This window comes from Triturus cristatus, chromosome 8 (genome assembly GCF_964204655.1).
Source record: "Triturus cristatus chromosome 8, aTriCri1.1, whole genome shotgun sequence".
Taxonomy (NCBI): Eukaryota; Metazoa; Chordata; class Amphibia; order Caudata; family Salamandridae; genus Triturus; species Triturus cristatus.
In genome coordinates this window covers 1,542,982,597-1,543,001,916 of record NC_140591.1, presented here as the reverse complement: position 1 = coordinate 1,543,001,916, position 19,320 = coordinate 1,542,982,597, and the positions used below count along the sequence as shown (strand labels likewise).

Here is a 19,320-nt window from a genome sequence, read left to right as displayed (position 1 = left end):
CCCTAAGGAAGAAAAGTGAGTTATCGGCTTTTGGGTAAGTACTCGACTGGCAGAGTTAAGGTTCTGGGCATAGACTCAGGGGTCTCCCAGGGTCAGGTAGGTACTGTTACACCCTCAGAGGCACAGGGGCAGCCGGGTGCAGAGAGAGTTAGGTCCAACGTTAGCCTATGACAGGCAGGGGGCCTTTGGTTGGTGGCTGCTAGCAGGCAGGCCACGTGGCTGAGGGAGCTGGGCTCCTGGTCACTTGCTCAGGGCAAGTGGGGAAGAAAAATAGGACAGAGGTTGCACTCCCAGGGGCACTCGGGTGGCTGGGTGCAGGGTGCTTTTGAGCCGTCGGGCGCTCAATGGATTTCAATGGAGAAGCTCACTAACGAACAAAGGCTGCAAGCTCGGGGACGAAGATTCTTCAGGTGCAACCACCACTTGAAGAGGTCTTTGTCCACTCCGGCACAGGCCAGGATTGGCGGGTGCAGAGTGTGCAGAGTCGCGGTTCCTGGTTGGCACCAGGGGCTTGTTACTTGCTGTGAGCAGAACCACTGCTTGTGGGAGTCCTAGTCTTTTGGAGTCACAAGGCAGTCAGGTCTTCCGGGGATTTTGAGGTTGCTGACCGCTGGAGACGCCGGGTTTCAGCAGGAGCAGGTTTGAGGGTCGACAGGCCTGTAGGGCTGGGGCAAAGTCCGTTGGTGTGTTCCTCTTGTTAGCAGCTGCACGACAGGTCTTCTTTCTTCTTGCTTGTTTCGGATTCGGATTCTGAGGAAGCAAGGTTCAGGCTGCCCCTAAATACTAAATTTAGGGGCGTTAAAGGTAGGTAAATGGCAGGGACCAATGGGTCCCTTCCCTGGGGTGGGTACAGCTCCTATCCTGCCACTCTCCTGTGGGAGGGGGCAGTAGCCTAATCCTGATTGGGCAGGGCTTCCCATCTTCAAGATGGCGAGAGCCCGGAGATGTGCTTCACCTCGCCTCCCCCACCTGAGGGGTGAGGTTGGCAGAGGCTGGCACACCCCCTTTCCTCCCTTGGGGTTTCCCGACAGTCTTCCCCGCCAGAGTGGGGGTCAGAACCGGTGGGGGCCAGTTGCTGAGTACAGCAAGTGGCCTGGAGAAGCTCACAAAGGCGGCATGCCTTTGAAGCTTCCCCTGCCCAGCCAAGGCAGCCTCTCAGACAGGACGTGGATTGTAGATTAGGTTCAGAGGGCAACTCTAAGTTACCCTCTGTTGTGCATCTTACATTAAATCCCACACTGGCATCAGTGTGGGTTTAATGTGCTGAGAAGTTTGATACCAAACTTCTCAGTCTTCAGTATAGCCATCATGGTGCTGTGGAGTTCGTGTTGACGACCTCCCAGCACCATATACTCTTAATGGCAGCACTGCACTTACAGTGCCCAGAAACGGACCTGGGTACTGTAGGGGCACAGGGCTCATGCTCCTGTGCCCACACCACTGGCCTAGGGCACCCAGCTAGAGGGGTGACTGAGGTATGCCAGGGCAGTGTGTGTTGTGGGCATGGCACACAGGGATGTGTGCCATGTCGACTGTTTTGTTCTGTACCAAGACACTCAGCCTGCAAAGGCAGTGTGTGTGTGTGTGTGTGTGTGTGTGTGTCAGGGCACAGGGCCTCGAAGGGTGGCACCATAAGTGCTGCTGCCCTTACGGGTCTTCTCTGGTCACAGGGCCCTGGGTACCTAGGGTACCATTTACCAGGGGCTGACATGTGGCCAGAGATGCCAATTGGGTTTAGGCTCTTAGGCAGTTTTTAGGGAAGGAACACAGGCCCTGGGCACCTGATTGGCAGGAGCCCAGGGCACACCAAGTCAAAGAGCATCAGCAGTCTGGCAACAAAAAAAGAAAAAGGGGGGTGGTTGCTGTAACATAAACCCACTTTCACACACGGTAGCCACGGACCTCTCGGATCCAAGCCACTGTCGGCCGAAGTGTGGCCAGAAGAAACAAGTTATCAACCAGAAACAATGAGGAGCCTAGAAATAGACTGCTTCCCTTATGCTGTAAAGAGGTTTCTTTGCAGCTGTATACTATATGAAAGTTTAATCACTTAATTCCTACATCTCTATTCAGTCGAAACAGAACAAAATACCAGCTGGGAGTTGTACTGAGCACACAGAACTGGTATTTAAAAATGTGGGTTACTGAAATTTACAATTTAGCTACACGGTCAAATGGACATGTCCACAGCGGGTGCTGCAGCACATGGGCTTCGGCCTGAAATGTTGTCACTGGGTAAGGGTACTATACACTTTCCCAGGAGTACGGGTGCGTAGTGGAGGAATTCTCTCAGAAGGCTGAGATTTGAGGAGAGGCACGAGGCAGGGCTGCTCGCTCTCCCCATTGTTATTTACAATGGCAATGGAACCCGTGGCGGCATTATTGCGGAAGGAGGCGGAGATGATGGGAATAAGAGAAGGAGAGAAGACGCACTTGATCTGGCTATACGGGGACAAAATGAGGTTTTATCTAAGGGAGCCAGTGACAACAGTGCCACAGCTCCTCCAACAGCAGGACAAGTTTAGTAAAGTCACAGGTTTGCGGGTAAACAAACAGAAAATGTTGTTATTCCCCCTGGGGGGGCTGGAGGGAAAGGAGAGAACAGCTACCACAGGTGGGTTTGCGATGGGAGGGGTCATCTTTAGATACTTGGGGGTTACAGTAGGCAATGGCCTCGAAGACCAGGAGCGGTTGGTGGTAAGCCCAATGATTTCGGGACTAACCCAGCCCATTCAGTTCTGGAACGCTCTACCGCTCTCCACTAGGGGAAGGGTGGTGGTAGCCAAGATGGTGTTCCTCCCAAGATGTCTGTATACGATCCAGAATGTGATGTACATAGTTCACTGCAGTGTGTTCCGAAAATTGGATAGCCTCTTGATCCAGCTGGTATGGGCAGGAAAAAGGAGCAGGGTGGCACTGCCGCAATTGAAACGCGACACAGGAAGGCGGGATGGGTCTCCCAGATTTGGAGTTTTATTATGCTACCTCTAAACTACAGTACATGGCACAATGGACGTCGGATGAGGACAACGTTAAGAAGCAAATGCTGAGGGGAACACATGGAACGCTCATATTGATGGAATTGCTCATGCTGGGTACCAGAGGGAACTCCTTATCTCGTAAGTCAAACAGCAGAGCTATGGGAACGAGTGATTTAGAGTGTGTTTAAGAAACTGCCATTTGCCAGGGATCTAGATATTTGGACGCTTCTGCCATTTCGTCGTATAGACAGACACATCGATGGCGCGATGGAGAGAGGGTGGATGCATTACATTGGGCGACCTACACCCAGGAGACACATCTGACTTTTGAAACACAGGAGACATTCGAGGTGACAAGGAGCCAGTTCCTTCAATATGCTAAAATAACGCACACAGTGAGGGGAAATATGGACGGACTTCCCGAATGCCCCAGGGGAGAACGGCACCTTGCAGCTCCTGCTGACCAAGCGGGGTACGAGACATATGGTGACCTTTCTATGTAGAACGCTGAAGGAGGACAGAGGAGTGAGGGAAGTGTTGTCCAGAAGGACATGGGAGGAGGATTTAGGAGGCCCCTTCGACGACACTGAACGGAGTGCAGCATGTTAACTGGTTCGGACAGTGTCATGTAAAGCACACTTCAGGTTGACGCAAGTTAATTACCTTCATCGAACATATGACCTGGATTAAACTTAGCAAAACATATGCTGGAAGGGGGCAGTCTGCCCCAGATGTGCGATGGATGGTGCTTGGTTCTTCCACATGGAATGGGAATGCCAGGCAGTTCTACAGTACTGACAGGAAGTGGCGGAACATATGAGTGGGGTGGACCGTATTAATCCAGGAGGCACTGCTGAAGGAATGCCTGTTGGGCATGGTTAAGAAACCCAGGTAAGGCAAAATAGGTTGGAAATTCCTGCACTTTGCGTTGGTGCTGGGAAAAAGGAGGGTGGCTATAGGATGGATGAGTGCGAGGATGCCCTCCATCGAATTATGGCATAAGGACGTATTCAAATGGGCATAAGCGGAGGAAATAGACATGAAGATCCATAAGGATAAGCTGGAGAATAATCTAGTGGGTAGCGTTCATGGGCAGCATGACTAGGGATAGAGGAGAGAATGACAAAGACATGGAGGGAGGGGAGGAAACCCGACAAGGGGACATTCAGGACACAGCCAAGTCAGGAGTAGTATGGGAGAGGTATAGCAGAGTATATTTTCATACATCAAAGGTTTATAGGTAATGTGCTGTACGTGGGGCACTGTGCGAAGAAGGGATTGCTCCAGAGGACATCGGAGTACAGCCAAGGGAAGAAGGGAGACCGCACTGCAACATAGGGGAAGGGGGAGACCGGGTTGGGTGGGGGGGGGGGGGGGATTGTTAATACATCATTTTCCGGTTGAGGTCATCATACAGACGTATAGATGTATAAAAGTGCTGCACAGGTGGGCATATACTTGACAAATATAATGCTAACAATGTGATTAATCTGCGTCAAAAGACGTTCAATATAATTTTTGTCTTTAAATGTAGAATAAACACGTTTCAAAGTTCAATTGACAGTTCTAGCCAATTTGTAAAAAATAGAAAATGCAGCTTTCTTGATGCACCAAACCAGGATCTAACAGAAAGATCTTTAGGGTTTAACGAATACAACCTCTGGTTGAAAGAATGCAGATGGCAGTGGAACTATGATCGCTCCATGCAATCTGTGTCAATGACATCAAATGAGTTTCTCATCAAGCCTGGCATTCTTAGTCCAGCTCTAAATAGACCATCAATTCTAAGCTAATATTTCATTTATGCTAAGAGTAAAGGGGCCAATACCGAAACAGACATGAGTCAGACATCATAGACATTCAGTGATAGTTTTATCAATCCCAATTTCTTATTTTTTAGGTTCAATGGTTCAATCAACATTGCTTAAGATGATAAAGACCATTGAGGTTTATTTAACGTAAGCAGCCTTTTCAATGTCTGATGTATCAATGTTGTGTTATCAGAAGATACCACTGGGCTCCTTTTCCAGTTTTCAGTTATTACATTTCAGAACTATAGATTTCAGTTTTGTGCAAAATAAGTGACTAACAAACTTTGCAGAAGCTGGATCACAAGCAAAGAGCTGGAATTAATAATCCAAAGACTCATACTATACTAAACGTTAAGCCTATAAGGCCACACATCCACAAATTATTTATGAACGAATCTCCATACTACAGCCCAAAACAAATTCCCTGCACACAAGTTGCCACACAAAGTAAACACTCGACAAGCTTTCGTCTCTTTCACAACTTTGCTTCAGTCCGTCACCAGTACTCACTGCCAAAGCTCTTACTCGCGATAAACCTGCTGATGAATTGAAACCTTTCAGGAAGGGGCTGTTGCAAAGTTTCTCTCTCCTCTTCATTGCCACTTCTGGAACAAAATATTTAAAAGCCATGTTAAATTTAGTACTCCTCTGATCTACTTAAAATATTTTATTATTGAAATTATTTAAATGAATAGGCAATATTGGTATTAACGATTATAAAGCACTTCAAGGACAATTTCATTCTCAACATGCATAGTTCCATCAATAAGTTGAGGCATAGAAGTAATTGTGTGCATGTTAACTAATAGTCTGATTCGAACTAAACAATATACAATACAAACAGAAATAAGCCTGTTATTGCAAAATATCAAGTTCAACTATATGGATACAGTGATTTGGCAACAAAACAAAAAAAAAGGATGGAGAGTAAACAGACAAGAGTACTAGTAGAAGCGGGAGTACAGTAGTAAATTAAGGCCCACCAACCTACCATAGTGTCAGGCAAAGAAAACTATCAACTAGAGAATAATGGTGCAATAAAGAAACAACAAACAAAAGCCTAAGGCGCCCAAAAGAACCAAATACATACCTAGGACTGCTGACCAATTAAAGATAAAAAAAAGTCTCAAAAGCCAGTCTGGACGGAAGAAAAAACTTAAGTTACACTTGATTTCAGTTGGAGCACTAAAATGAACACAGATATGATGCAAGCGTAAGCTGCTGGGATCAGGAAGGATTTGAAGGACCTGACCAATAGGAAGTAAGGCACTAATCAGAAGTCAACCGGTAGGAGAATTCGGACGTAAAGCAGACCAAGATGGCTGAAATGCGAAAGGATCCAACATATTTAGAAAACCTGCAAATGTTTTGAGTACCAGAAGACGCAAAAGGAATGTGTAGTAAGTTGGATGCAGACTGACCATCCCTGCACCGTGGGTCGTTCATTTTCAGGAGACAGACAGAGAGGCCTCAAATACCCATCTTAAAAGCAAAGATGCGAAATCATTTTTTATGAAACAATTCAAGAGTATTCTCAAAAAGAAAAAAAAAAAAAAAAAGAAAAAACATTGGCTAGTCCAGCAGATAGGACTGTCTTATCTGTGTATTGATTGGTACGTTTGTATGTGTGGTTGTGTAGAGTTGCTGAACGTAAGAACTAAAATACTTGGAGGATGAGAAGAGTATGGGTGAATAGATAACAGATGAGGGCATGGAAGGATGACTGAAGCACTGTATGGACTAATGCAAACCAATTGCACCAATTTTAGGGGCCGATGTGTCAAAAAGCGATAACAGAACTAGAATGGCAACAACTGCCAACATTATGCTAGTGCAAGAATTACACTAGAGCGCAACACCATCATGTCCATACCATTAACTTTCTACAGCAATCGTGTGCACACAATTGCCAAGATTCTGCTTCCAAAACGCCCAAAAATTTTACAAACTCATGGTACCTACTTCCAACACAGAGGCCCTAATTTAATAGGTCTTTTAAAATTCACTGGAAACCTCAGCTAACAGACCAGCACAATGCTATGATCCACCCCCCAGAGTGCACACCCCGCTTTACCAAAGTCACAAGTGTTTTTCATGGATGGCTCTGGCTGCTCCAGAAACTAGGAGTAAGCCTTTCTTTGATCACTGCACATCTTTTAAAAAGACAAGTATGAGAAATGTAGTATGTCTCTTGGTGGGTGGCACTGCAAGGAGATCGGAGAACCCTGCTGTGAAGGGGGGGTAAGGCATGTCAGGCTCTGTGATGGAAGGAAGTTGCTCGATTAACCTGTAGGAGACAAGCACACCCGGGGGCTTCTAAAAGATGGAGAAGCAGACTATCCAACGTCATCTGCTTCACAAGGCATTGGCAAAGCCAGTAGGACTTGGGTTTTGGAACTTTTGTCTTTGCCAATCGTTTTTTTTTTTTTTTTAATCAAAATACCAATACCTATGAGGTGGCTGCCCAGATCATTTTGTAGGTGCATGCACTATGCATGAGGCTACAAAAATCACATTCCCATTTTAATTTTTTTTTTGATCAATCGCAGTTGGATCAGTAAATAAAAAGAAATAAAAGCTTAAGCGGTTTTTCTTTTTTGAAAGTGGGTAGAGGAGGAAATCAGATAGGCAGAAGCAACGCGGATGGCGTGGGCTAGACCAAGCAACATGGAGAACACAGAGAAAAGTAAAAGGGAGAGAAAGATAGAAAAACAGAGCGTAGGCGGAGAGACGCAAGCAAGAAAGCAAAGTGGGGAGAAGCACACTGATGAGAAAAAAACAGAGCACGGGGGAAAAAGAAGCACACTTGGGAAATATCCAGCACATGCATGTACTCTCGTGGAATACTGTTAGACCTGTCAGCCCTTTGGGTGGTCCCTCCTCATCATTATTTATTTTGTCCCACTTTTGCCTCAAACCCGGTTATAATTTTTCCTTTTTGGGAACAACCAGACTTTTTAGTGTTGATGCAGGGTCAGGGAGCCATTTTCCCTACCCCTGGAACTTCTGTCTGAGGGCCTGAGACACAAAATGGTGGCCACCCATTGTCACCTGTGACATCATCAGAACCCACTGGAGATTTCTAGAACCTTCCGTAACATTCTGGAACCCTGTGACAGTGAGAGGCAGTTTAGAATGTTGGGAGGCCATCTCAGAGGGGCAGTTGGCAACTGACTGGAGAAGAGAGAGGACAGAGATAGAAGGAGATCAGAGTAAGGCAGCAGAGGTGGAAACCAGTGCTTGGAGTGGGGTCCAGAAACCCACCCTTGATGCTAGTCTCTACTGACCAAGCCCAACCTAGAGCCCTGTGTGGGATCAAGATCAGAAGAACCATCTTAAAGGACTGAAAAGTTGGAACAGGCCTTAAAGAAGAAGAACAGCAAGTTCCTGACCTGTCCAGCAGTGTCCTCCTGGAGTCCTGACGTCGAGAAGCCTGGAGACCTGGGGCCTGAGGTCGAGAAGCGGCGCTGACAGAAAGCAGACGTCGTACCCGGAGCCGCCAGAGGTCGAGTGAGGGCGCCGACGGAGGTCGTGGAGAGGCACCGGAGGTCGAGTAAGGAGTCACCCGAGGTCGAGTGAGGGCGCCGACGGAAGTCGTTGAGAGGCGCCGGAGGTCGAGTCGGGAATCACCTGAGGTCGAGGTGAGGCGTCGACGGGGGAGTGAAGTCCGCCCACCGGAGTCGCCGGAGACTGAGGTGAAGCGCGCCGGAGGTCGGGAGTGGAGATCGCACCCCGGAGTCGCCGGAAACTGAGGTGAAGCGCGCCGGAGGTCGGGAGTGGGGATCGCACTCCGGAGACACCAGGAAGTGGGGAGTCCGAGTCCCTGCGACGCCGGAAGGCGACATCGAGACGAGGCCGCCCAGCGACATCGAGTCGAGGCCGCCCAGCGACATCGAGTCGAGGCCGCCCAGCGACATCGAGTCGAGGCCGCCCAGCGACATCGAGTCGAGACCGCCCAGCGACATCGAGTCGAGACCGCCCAGCGACATCGATCCGGAACCGTCTCACGGCGTCGACACGGAGCCGAGCGGAGCCGATCAACTTAAAAAGGGCAGTAAGTGGTAGAGGGGGCATCTGAGGCCCTGTGGAGTCCTAAAAGACCATTCTAGGGGCTAAAGGGGTGTTAGAACCAGCCTGAGAGAGCCAGGGGTGAACTGAGACTGGTACAGTGACCTACCTAAAGAGCTGTGCAGTTTGGAGGGCCAGATCTGTAGATTACTCTTGTTCTACCTCAGCTTAGGCCCCAGCCTTGATCAATCTAGGTGGGACACCCCCCATGCCATCCAAGTGTCCTAAAGTTGGGTATGGGCAAAGTAAGACCAAGTGACCTCATGTAAATGTTTTGAATTGTCACTGTCATTGATTGTTTTACCTTATTTATTGGAAGTGCTTTATTTATTGTCACCCAGTATTTATTCCTGCACTATATTTATTGTCTGACTGTATTTATTTGCCATCTGTATTTATTGCACCCTATTTATTCCTTGCTTATCTATGACCTGAACCTATTAATTGAAACTCCAATGTAGTATTATTTATGTGACCTGCTCGTTTGAGGAAAATCTTATTGTATTGTATTTATTTTATGAAACCTGCAACTAAGTGAAAATATATATGTCTTTATCTTATTTTCTATTTGACTTGCATTATTTTTACGGTGTAGTGTCGTTTTTGGAACGGATGAACGCATGGTTATTGTGAGGGTGTGACGTACGCTTAGCACGGTGCCTGATCCCAACCGCTCGAGCCAAGCTACCATTGTGCTGGGAACCTGGTGACTGCTAACCCGGTTGCCCGGTTTCCAACATAAAATTGGTGTTCAGTGGTGGGATAGAGCTGTGCTTGCGTCTACTCGACAATAACTGTGGGTAGTCCATAGGCCTACACCGGGAGTTTTCTCCAAGCGGACTTCCTAATTTTGAGTTTTGTTTTTTTCTAAATTCACTTCTGGTGGTGGGAGGAGGTATTACAAAAGGTACCCCCCGCATAGATTCTGTAAGCAACTGTCTTCTATCCTGAGTGGGCAAAATGGAGTTTGTATTGGAGGATGTGGAAACTTACACGGTGGCCCAACTCAGAGAGTTTTGTGAGCGAGAGGGGGTGTTTTGTCCCCAAGGTGCAAAGAAGGGTGAACTCCAGACCAGCTTGAGGGCTTGGGGGGAGGCACGGCGAGAAAGTAAGGTTGAGAAGGAGGACAGGGATGGAGAGCCTGACAGCGAGGGGGCTGGTTTGTACCAACCTGAGGTGGGGGACCTAGTAGCGGGGCCCAGAACACTTTCAAGGAAGGGCAGCAGTGTCTCTAGCAACGGCTTATTAGAAGCAGAATTCACTGACCGGAGGGAGAAAAGACAGCTCACATGGGATTTGGCGAAGCTGGAGAAAGAAAAAGAGGAACGGAGGATGGCTCACGAGTTGAGGCTCAGGGAGATAGATCTCTAGATCCTACGGGTCGGGCACACCCTGTTCCTAGTGGTGGCAGCGAAGAAAGAGAAATCACCAGGGAATCCAAACCCTATTTGCCAAAAGACATAGTAGCTAGTTATAGTGCGGGTGATGATATCGCCAAGTGGCTAGCGGCCTATGAGATCTCATTAAGAGTCCATGGGGTCCCAGAGAAGTATTGGGGAGGGGGGGGGGATTGTATAAATACATGCCTCCAGCTGGTAGGGATACATTATTGCCCTGGAGCAGGATGAGCAGACCTACTACCCCACCATGAAAGTGGCGCTCGTGAGGAAGTTTGGACTAACACCCGAGAAGTATAGACAGAAGTTCCGGGGTAGCCACAAACTGGGCACACAGAATTGGGTGGATTTCCTGGACTATGCAAAGAAGGCATTAGAGGGTTGGATACAGGGCAGTGAGGTGAGGGACTACGAGGGGTTGTTTGATTTGATGTTGAAGGAACACCTGCTCGAAAAATGTTTCCCTGAACTGCGTCAACACCTGGTGGATAGCAAGCTGACCAATCCCCGGAAGCTTGCTGAGGAGGCGGACATTTGGGCTACTACCCGGGTGTCCACAAGGGGGACTGGAGGGGACTCTCAAAAGACCGGACAGCGCGCCCCCCAGAAGAAAGAGGGAGGGGAAAAGAAAACAGAGTTCTCTAAAGGCCCCCAAAATAGTTCCCAAGGGAAGGGAACAGGATTCACCCCTAGGGCTAACCCACCCAGAAACCCTAATCCTGGCCAGAGTCAGCAGCCAAGGGTTGTCCATTGCTACGAGTGCGGTGGTGTCGGACACTATAAGGGAGATGTGAAGTGCCCGAAAAGACCACCCCCTCCCATTGGAGGAAAGGCCCCCGGAGTAGCTAGTGTAGTGCTCGGGGAGGAGATGCCCTTAGGTAAGGGAAGGGAGCTGGCGGGTGTCACTTTAGTGTCCCTGGGAGAACGGGAGATGGTTCCTAAGATCCAGGTGCCCGCAAATACCACAAAGTATGGGCAGTGTGTCACCATCAACGGCCAAAGAGGGGAGGCTCTGAGAGACACAGGAGCCAGTATGACTATGGTACGTAGCCAACTGGTGTCTCCAGAGCAGGTGATTCCCCATGTACTCCACCCCGCAGCGATGGCTGACGGCAGAATGGGCCACTATCCGGTGGCCGAGGTTCCATTTGAATGGGAAGGGGTTGTAGGGTCACTTCGAGTTGCCGTAAGCCCTGCCGTGCCAGTCGATTGTCTGCTGGGGAATGACATGGAGCATAATGCTTGGAAGGAGGTGGAATACCGGACTCATGCTGAGATGCTGGGTACACCTGACTGGGCCTGTGTCAGCACAAGGTCTGCGACTACCCGGAAGGGGAGTTCATTTAGGCGGGAGCCTGGAACAAAGGCACCGCCGGCTGCCAATCAAGGGAAGAACCGAAGGCAGGAGGAGCCTGCCTCGGCATCCGCGCCCCGTGTGACGGAAAGGCCACCGGAGGTGGTGGACCAGGAGTCCGCGGAGGGGGATGTTACCAAACTGGAGAACCTACCCATCCCGGCCGAGTGGCACGTGGAGGGAGGGCCGACCAGGGAGGAATTCTGCAAGGGCCAGAGGGAGTGTCCTACCCTTGAGGGACTGAGGCGACAGGCCGAAGCCCAGGCAGCAGGGAACGTTGAAGGGAACTACAGTGTTTACTGGGAGGATGGCCTCCTCTACAGTGAACCCAAGGCACCCATGCACGGATCGTCACGGGCCTTGGTTGTCCCTCAACGTTACCGAGCCTTCCTTCTGGAATTGGCTCATGAGATCCCCTTGGCAGGACACCTGGGGCAAGACAAGACCTTTGCCCGGCTTGTCCCACACTTTTATTGGCCTCAAATGAAAGTGTCGTCCGACACCTACTGCCGGACGTGTGTGTCTTGTCAAGCCAGTGGGAAAACAGGGGTGAAGCTGAAAGCTCCCCTGGAACCACTTCCTGTCGTTAGCACCCCCTTTGAAAGGGTGGGCATCGACATTGTGGGTCCGTTAGATCCGCCTACTACAGCTGGTCACAGGTTTATCCTGGTTCTGGTGGATCATGCCACACAGTACCCAGAGGCCATACCTCTGAGGACCATTACTGCACCTGTTGTGGCTAGGGCCCTGATGGGAATCTTTACCCGAGTGGGTTTTCCCAAGGAAGTTGTGTCCGACAAGGGGACCAACTTCATGTCAGCATACATGCGGGCGATGTGGAAGGAGTGTGGAGTGACCTACCGGTTCACCACTCCTTACCACCCCCAGACCAATGGTCTGGTGGAGAGGTTCAATAAAACCTTGAAAGGCATGATCAGAAGTCTGCCTGAAAGCCTGCGGAGGAAATGGGACGTCCTCCTACCCTGTCTATTGTTTTCTTACAGGAAAGTGCCACAGAAGGGAGTGGGCTTCAGCCCCTTTGAGCTTTTGTATGGGCACCCTGTGCGTGGACCTCTAAGCCTGGTGAGAGACGGATGGGAAAGAACTCCCAGAAAGCTTCCCCAGGACGTGGTGAGCTACATGCTGGCCTTCCGGAGCCAAATGGCTAAGTTGTGGAAGCAAGCTTCTGACAACTTGGAAGCCAGCCAAGCAGTGATGAAGGCGTGGTACGACCACAATGCTCACCCGGTGGAGTTGGAGCCTGGCCAGAAGGTGTGGGTGATCGAACCAGGAGAGCTTAGCGCCCTCCAGGATCGCTGGTCAGGACCCTTTGAGGTGTTGGAGAAGAAGGGTAAGGCTACCTACTTGGTGGATCTTGGTGGATCTGAAGACCCCTCGTCAGCCCCTACGGGTGCTGCATGCCAACCGCCTCAAACCCCACCATGAGAGGCCCGAAGTCATATTGTTAATGGTGACTGACGGAGCAGAGGACGTGGAAAGCGAGCCTCTCCCCGACTTATTTGCGTCTCAAGAGAAGGATGGGTTGGTGGAGGGAGTGATTCTCTCCCCGTCCCTAACTCCTGAACAGCAGGAGGACTGCCGCCAGGTCCTGGGGCAGTACTCTTCGTTGTTCTCCCTTGTTCCGGGTAGGACTCACCTGTGCGTCCATGACGTGGACACAGGAGACAGCCCACCTGTGAAGTCAAAGATCTACCGGATGACAGACAAGGTGAAGGCCAGCATTCACAGTGAAGTCACTAAGATGCTGGAGCTAGGAGTGATTGAACCTTCCAGCAGCCCCTGGTCCAGTCCGGTGGTACTAGTACCAAAAGCTGTACCACCGGGTGCCCAACCAGAACTGAGGTTCTGTGTGGACTACCGGGGACTGAACTCAGTAACCAAGACTGATGCTCATCCGATCCCGAGGGCGGATGAACTGATTGACCGGCTGGGAGCTGCCCAATATCTGAGTACCTTTGACCTTACTTCTGGGTACTGGCAGATCTCTCTGACTGATGGAGCTAAGGAAAGGTCAGCCTTCTCCACGTCCAAGGGCCACTACCAGTTCTGCGTGATGCCCTTTGGGCTCAAAAACGCACCTGCCACGTTTCAGCGTCTGGTGAACCAGATCCTCGCCGGAATGGAGAGTTTCTCTGCTGCTTATCTGGACGACATCGCCGTCTTCAGTAACAGCTGGGAGGATCACTTGCGTTACCTGCAAACTGTTCTCCAGGCCCTGAAACACGATCAAGGCCAGTAAATGCCAGATCGGGCAGGGGTCGGTAGTGTACCTTGGACACTTGGTGGGTAGGGGAGCGGTGCAACCCCTCCAGGCGAAAATCGAGGCTATCATGGCCTGGGAACCCCCCAAGACTCAGACTGAGGTCCGAGCTTTTCTGGGCCTCACAGGATATTACCGCCGCTTCGTGAAGGGGTACGGTACCATTGTGGCCCCCCTCACGGAGCTTACATCCAAGAAACAACCTCGACGGGTAGTCTGGACGGAGGCTTGCCAGCAGGCCTTTTTGAAACTGAAGCAAGCCATGTGCGAGGCCCCGGTCTTAAGGGCCCCAGACTTTTCCAAGGAGTTCATTGTCCAGACGGATGCATCGGAACATGGCATTGGGGCAGTGTTATCGCAACTCAATGAAGAGGGTCTGGATCAACCCGTGGTCTTCCTATCCCGTAGACTACTTCCCAGGGAACAGAAGTGGAGTGCAATAGAGCGTGAAGCCTTTGCAGTGGTATGGGCTCTGAAGAAGTTGCGGCCATACCTGTTTGGCTCGCACTTCCTGGTTCAGACCGACCTCAGACCCCTTCGTTGGCTGATGCAGATGAAGGGGGAGAATCCCAAGTTGCTAAGGTGGTCTATTTCCCTACAGGGAATGGACTTTCAGGTGGAACATCGGCCTGGAGTGGACCACGCCAATGCAGACGGTCTCTCAAGGTATTTCCGCCTTAGTGATGAGAACTCCCAAGGGGTTGGGTAGCTCTCCCCACTTTCAGCTGGGGGGGGGGGGCGCGTGTTAGACCTGTCAGCCCTTTGGGTGGTCCCTCCTCATCATTATTTATTTTGTCCCACTTTTGCCTCAAACCCTGTTGTAGGAGAGTAGGGTCTGCTTTCTATGTTCACCCCCACTTTTTGCTTTTGCTTTACTGGTTTTCAACTTAGATGTGGCTGTGGGCCTGCTAATCAGACCCACAGCCCTGCTGTTCTCTCTCTAAATTAATACTATGTACTTTAGGTGCATAACCCATTTGGATAGGATCACCTTATTGGCCCCTGTACAGTGTACCCTAGGTACCCAGGGCATAGGTGTACCCTAGGCCTACCAGGGGCTGCAGCATGTATTATGCCACCCCTGGCCTAGCCTTCCATTTTGACACAACTGGCTGATCACTCAGCTGGGGCAAGGTCGTGTAATCACCCCTTGCTTAGGTGTAGTATTCCTATACCTAAACTTACATATAGACACATGTGTACCTATCAGTCACTCCTATGGCAGGCCTTGACAATCCTGGAGGCAGAGTGCTTGGTAACATGTGAGATGGTGCTCTAGCATGAACTGAGCCTGTCTGCAGCTTTCGGAACCTTGTCCTTATAGCTGTTCTATGATATAGCCTACCATATACTCTTAAAGTGCCTTATAATCTTAGACGGTTATGGTAACTATGGTTTAGCTTTATCGAAACATGTCGTGTAAGGTGTCTAACACTAGGGAATAATACCCCCATGCCATTTCTGGACATGAGAATATTATTCCCCCCTTCTAGAGGGAAAGACATGTTAAATTCATACTTCAACTGTTAGCCTCTGACCAAAGCCTCAGCATCACAAAATGGATGCTGCCGCCACGACACAAGTCTGACCTCCTGCAGCTGGGAGTGATCCCAGCCAGGGAGGCCTGGACAATAGGTTTCCTGCTTGGGGAGGTGCTAGCACCTCCCCAGACAGCCTTTAGTGTATTGGGGCAGGGTGGGCTGAAAGGAATGAGACATGCCTGGGGCACACAAGGTGTTCCTTGCATAGTCCAGTTCAAACAGGCGCTGGGGCACTCCAGCCCCAGCTCTGGCGCGAAACTGGACAAAGGGAAGTGGGTGTAACCACCCCCTCCCAGGTCCCACCCATAAGGCGTGACCTAGCAGGTATCCCAGCCCCCCAGATTAGTATAAGAGTGGGAGTTGGGCCTCAAGACTTTAGATTATCCTGAACCTGCAAAACTGAACAGAAACTCTGGACCTTCGACATTCGACGAAAGAAGAAGACTGAAGAATCTCCCTTGTAGCCAAGGAGTGGCTACCCTGTGCAAACAGGCACCATCAAGAGACTACCCTTTGCTTTGCCCACGTTCTACGAGGAACCGACTGCAGAGCCTGACCAGAGCCTTGACTTCCAGACTTCTCCGACCCTGATCCACATCTGCAGCAGAGCTGAGATCCGTGGAGGCGACGAGCGACGTGGGACCGGCTACCTGGAAAAAGTGGCTAGTAACTTAAAGCGCAGCTTCTGAGGTACCCTCGAAGTTGTGCACCGGGGATTGAGAAGCCCCAACCCCAAGCACCATCTGCACCGAAGATCAGCCCCCCACACTCCACGAGTCCTGCGTGGGGCCCTTCAGCATTTTCCTGCTTGCCGCGTCTGTCCGGTTGCTTGCCCGCTGGCTAGTGGCCTTTGTGACGACGCACCCTGAAATCTTCTGCGCTGGTTTGGCTCCTCCAGACTGGCTCCCGCTTCTCTGCAAAGAAGGAGCACCCCAGACCTTCCTGGTCTGCACCAGAAGCAAGTCCTTCGTTCTTCGTGGGTTCCGCTTGCCAAGGCTTGGTGAGTCCTAGTCCAACTTCGACGCCGCCGACAGCAAGAGCCTTCGTGGGACAGCTCGCCTCCTGGTCCTGGTCGTCCTCGACGCTTCCTGGTCCTCCTGGCTGCAGCGACAAGCTTCACCTTCACCTGCAATCTTCACGACATCGCCTGGTTCCTTCCTGGTTCCACGTGGTCACTGGCTAGTGACCTTGACTCTGTCCCTTCTGCTTGCAGGTTTCCTCTCTTCTTGATCCCAGCCTTGGGATCCACCGGACACTCTTCACTGACTGCCTGTCAGCATCTTTCTTCAGGCATCCATAGGAGTCGACGACGAAAACGACGCATCTTCACCCCTATGCACCCGCAGCCTGTGGGCTAGGTAACTTGGGTACTCCGGTGCTCATCAGGATAGTGACTATCCTAGTGTCTAGTTTTCAAGTCTCAACTTCCTAGCTACTCCGGAAGTGTCCTAAATCTACCGTTTTCTAAACTGTACTATTGCTATTGACTTTTACGCATTACGCGCGAGTGTTTCCACTCTGCACACGAATCCCGTGGGCCTCCCACTTCCTAACTAACGCTAGTGTAGTGTAGCCCCAGCGATTCCCTAGGCCTAGGCCTATTCTATTTCCGTGACAGTGGTTCTTCTACCACTTACTTAGTATATGGTTTGCGTGGCCCCTAGGGCCTAACTGTATTACTTACCTGTGTGACTTAATGTATGCTTAAACAAGACTGTGTTGTACTTACCTCTAATCTCATAAAGAGTGCTGAGGGTTTGCTTAGAATAAATACACTTTATTTTATATATATATCTGTTGTGGTGTCCTTTCATTTGGTATTCAAGGGATTATATATGGTATCACAGCTGGCTTCACATGCCATTCAGAGTTTAGCCTAAGACTGCTCTTGTCCATGCTACCACTAGGATAGCTGGTCTAGAAGGTTGACTTTACAACCAATCTCCATAAGGGTATTTGGACTGATATAAGGTGTACACTAGAACTAGTGACATCATACATCAGGTCAACTTCTCACACCTGTTATAATTTTTCCTTTTTGGGAACCACCAGACTTTTTAGTGTCGATGCAGGGTCAGGGAGCCATTTTCCCTACCCCTGGAACTTCTGTCTGGGGGCCTGAGACACAAAATGGTGGCCACCCATTGTCACCTGTGACATCATCAGAACCCACTGGAGATTTCTAGAACCTTCCGTAACATTCTGGAACCCTGTGACAGTGAGAGGCAGTTTAGAATGTTGGGAGGCCATCTCAGAGGGGCAGTTGGCAACTGACTGGAGAAGAGAGAGGACAGAGATAGAAGGAGGTCGGAGTAAGGCAGCAGAGGTGGAAACCAGTGCTTGGAGTGGGGTCCAGAAACCCACCCTTGATGCTAGTCTCTACTGACCAAGCCCAACCTAGAGCCCTGTGTGGGATCAAGATCAGAAGAACCATCTTAAAGGACTGAAAAGTTGGAACAGGCCTTAAAGAAGAAGAACAGCAAGTTCCTGACCTGTCCAGCAGTGTCCTCCTGGAGTCCTGACGTCGAGAAGCCTGGAGACCTGGGGCCTGAGGTCGAGTAGCGGCGCTGACAGAAAGCAGACGTCGTACCCGGAGCCGCCAGAGGTCGAGTCGGGAATCACCTGAGGTCGAGGTGAAGCGCGCCGGAGGTCGGGAGTGGGGATCGCACTCCGGAGACACCAGGAAGTGGGGAGTCCGAGTCCCTGCGACGCCGGAAGGCGACATCGAGTCGAGGCCGCCCAGCGACATCGAGTCGAGGCCGCCCAGCGACATCGAGTCGAGGCCGCCCAGCGACATCGAGTCGAGGCCGCCCAGCGACATCGAGTCGAGGCCGCCCAGCGACATCGAGTCGAGGCCGCCCAGCGACATCGAGTCGAGGCCGCCCAGCGACATCGAGTCGAGACCGCCCAGCGACATCGAGTCGAGACCGCCCAGCGACATCGAGTCGAGACCGCCCAGCGACATCGAGTCGAGACCGCCCAGCGACATCGAGTCGAGACCGCCCAGCGACATCGAGTCGAGACTGCCCAGCGACATCGAGTCGAGACCGCCCAACGACATCGAGTCGAGGCCGCCCAACGACATCGAGTCGAGGCCGCCCAACGACATCGAGTCGAGGCCGCCCAACGACATCGAGACGAGGCCGCCCAACGACATCGAGACGAGGCCGCCCAACGACATCGAGACGAGGCCGCCCAACGACATCGAGACGAGGCCGCCCAACGACATCGAGTCGAGGCCGCCCAACGACATCGATCCGGAACCGCCTCACGGCGTCGACACGGAGCCGAGCGGAGCCGATCATCTTAAAAAGGGCAGTAAGTGGTAGAGGGGGCATCTGAGGCCCTGTGGAGTCCTAAGAGACCATTCTAGGGGCTAAAGGGGTGTTAGAACCAGCCTGAGAGAGCCAGGGGTGAACTGAGACTGGTACAGTGACCTACCTAAAGAGCTGTGCAGTTTGGAGGGCCAGATCTGTAGATTACTCTTGTTCTACCTCAGCTTAGGCCCCAGCCTTGATCAATCTAGGTGGGACACCCCCCATGCCATCCAAGTGTCCTAAAGTTGGGTATGGGCAAAGTAAGACCAAGTGACCTCATGTAAATGTTTTGAATTGTCACTGTCATTGATTGTTTTACCTTATTTATTGGAAGTGCTTTATTTATGGTCACCCAGTATTTATTCCTGCACTATATTTATTGTCTGACTGTATTTATTTGCCATCTGTATTTATTGCACCCTATTTATTCCTTGCTTATCTATGACCTGAACCTATTTATTGAAACTCCAATGTAGTATTATTTATGTGACCTGCTCGTTTGAGGAAAATCTTATTGTATTGTATTTATTTTATGAAACCTGCAACTAAGAGAAAATAAGATAAAGACAT

The 19,320-nt window shown here is 50.6% G+C and overlaps 1 protein-coding gene across 10 annotated transcripts in view; it reads right to left on the bottom strand.

Moving 5' to 3' along the window:
- Nucleotides 1-19,320, bottom strand: part of NUMA1 (nuclear mitotic apparatus protein 1) — a 734,824-nt gene that overhangs the window by 611,532 nt on the left and 103,972 nt on the right. For 6 of the 10 annotated variants that reach the window (XM_085623417.1, XM_085623420.1, XM_085623418.1 and 3 more), the window contains exon 4: nt 5,303-5,397. In XM_085623417.1, coding sequence (XP_085479543.1) covers nt 5,303-5,397 — 95 coding nt within the window. The remainder of the gene's footprint in view (nt 1-5,302; nt 5,398-19,320) is intronic. The other 4 variants (XM_085623424.1, XM_085623421.1, XM_085623419.1 and 1 more) reach the window with 1 other exon arrangement.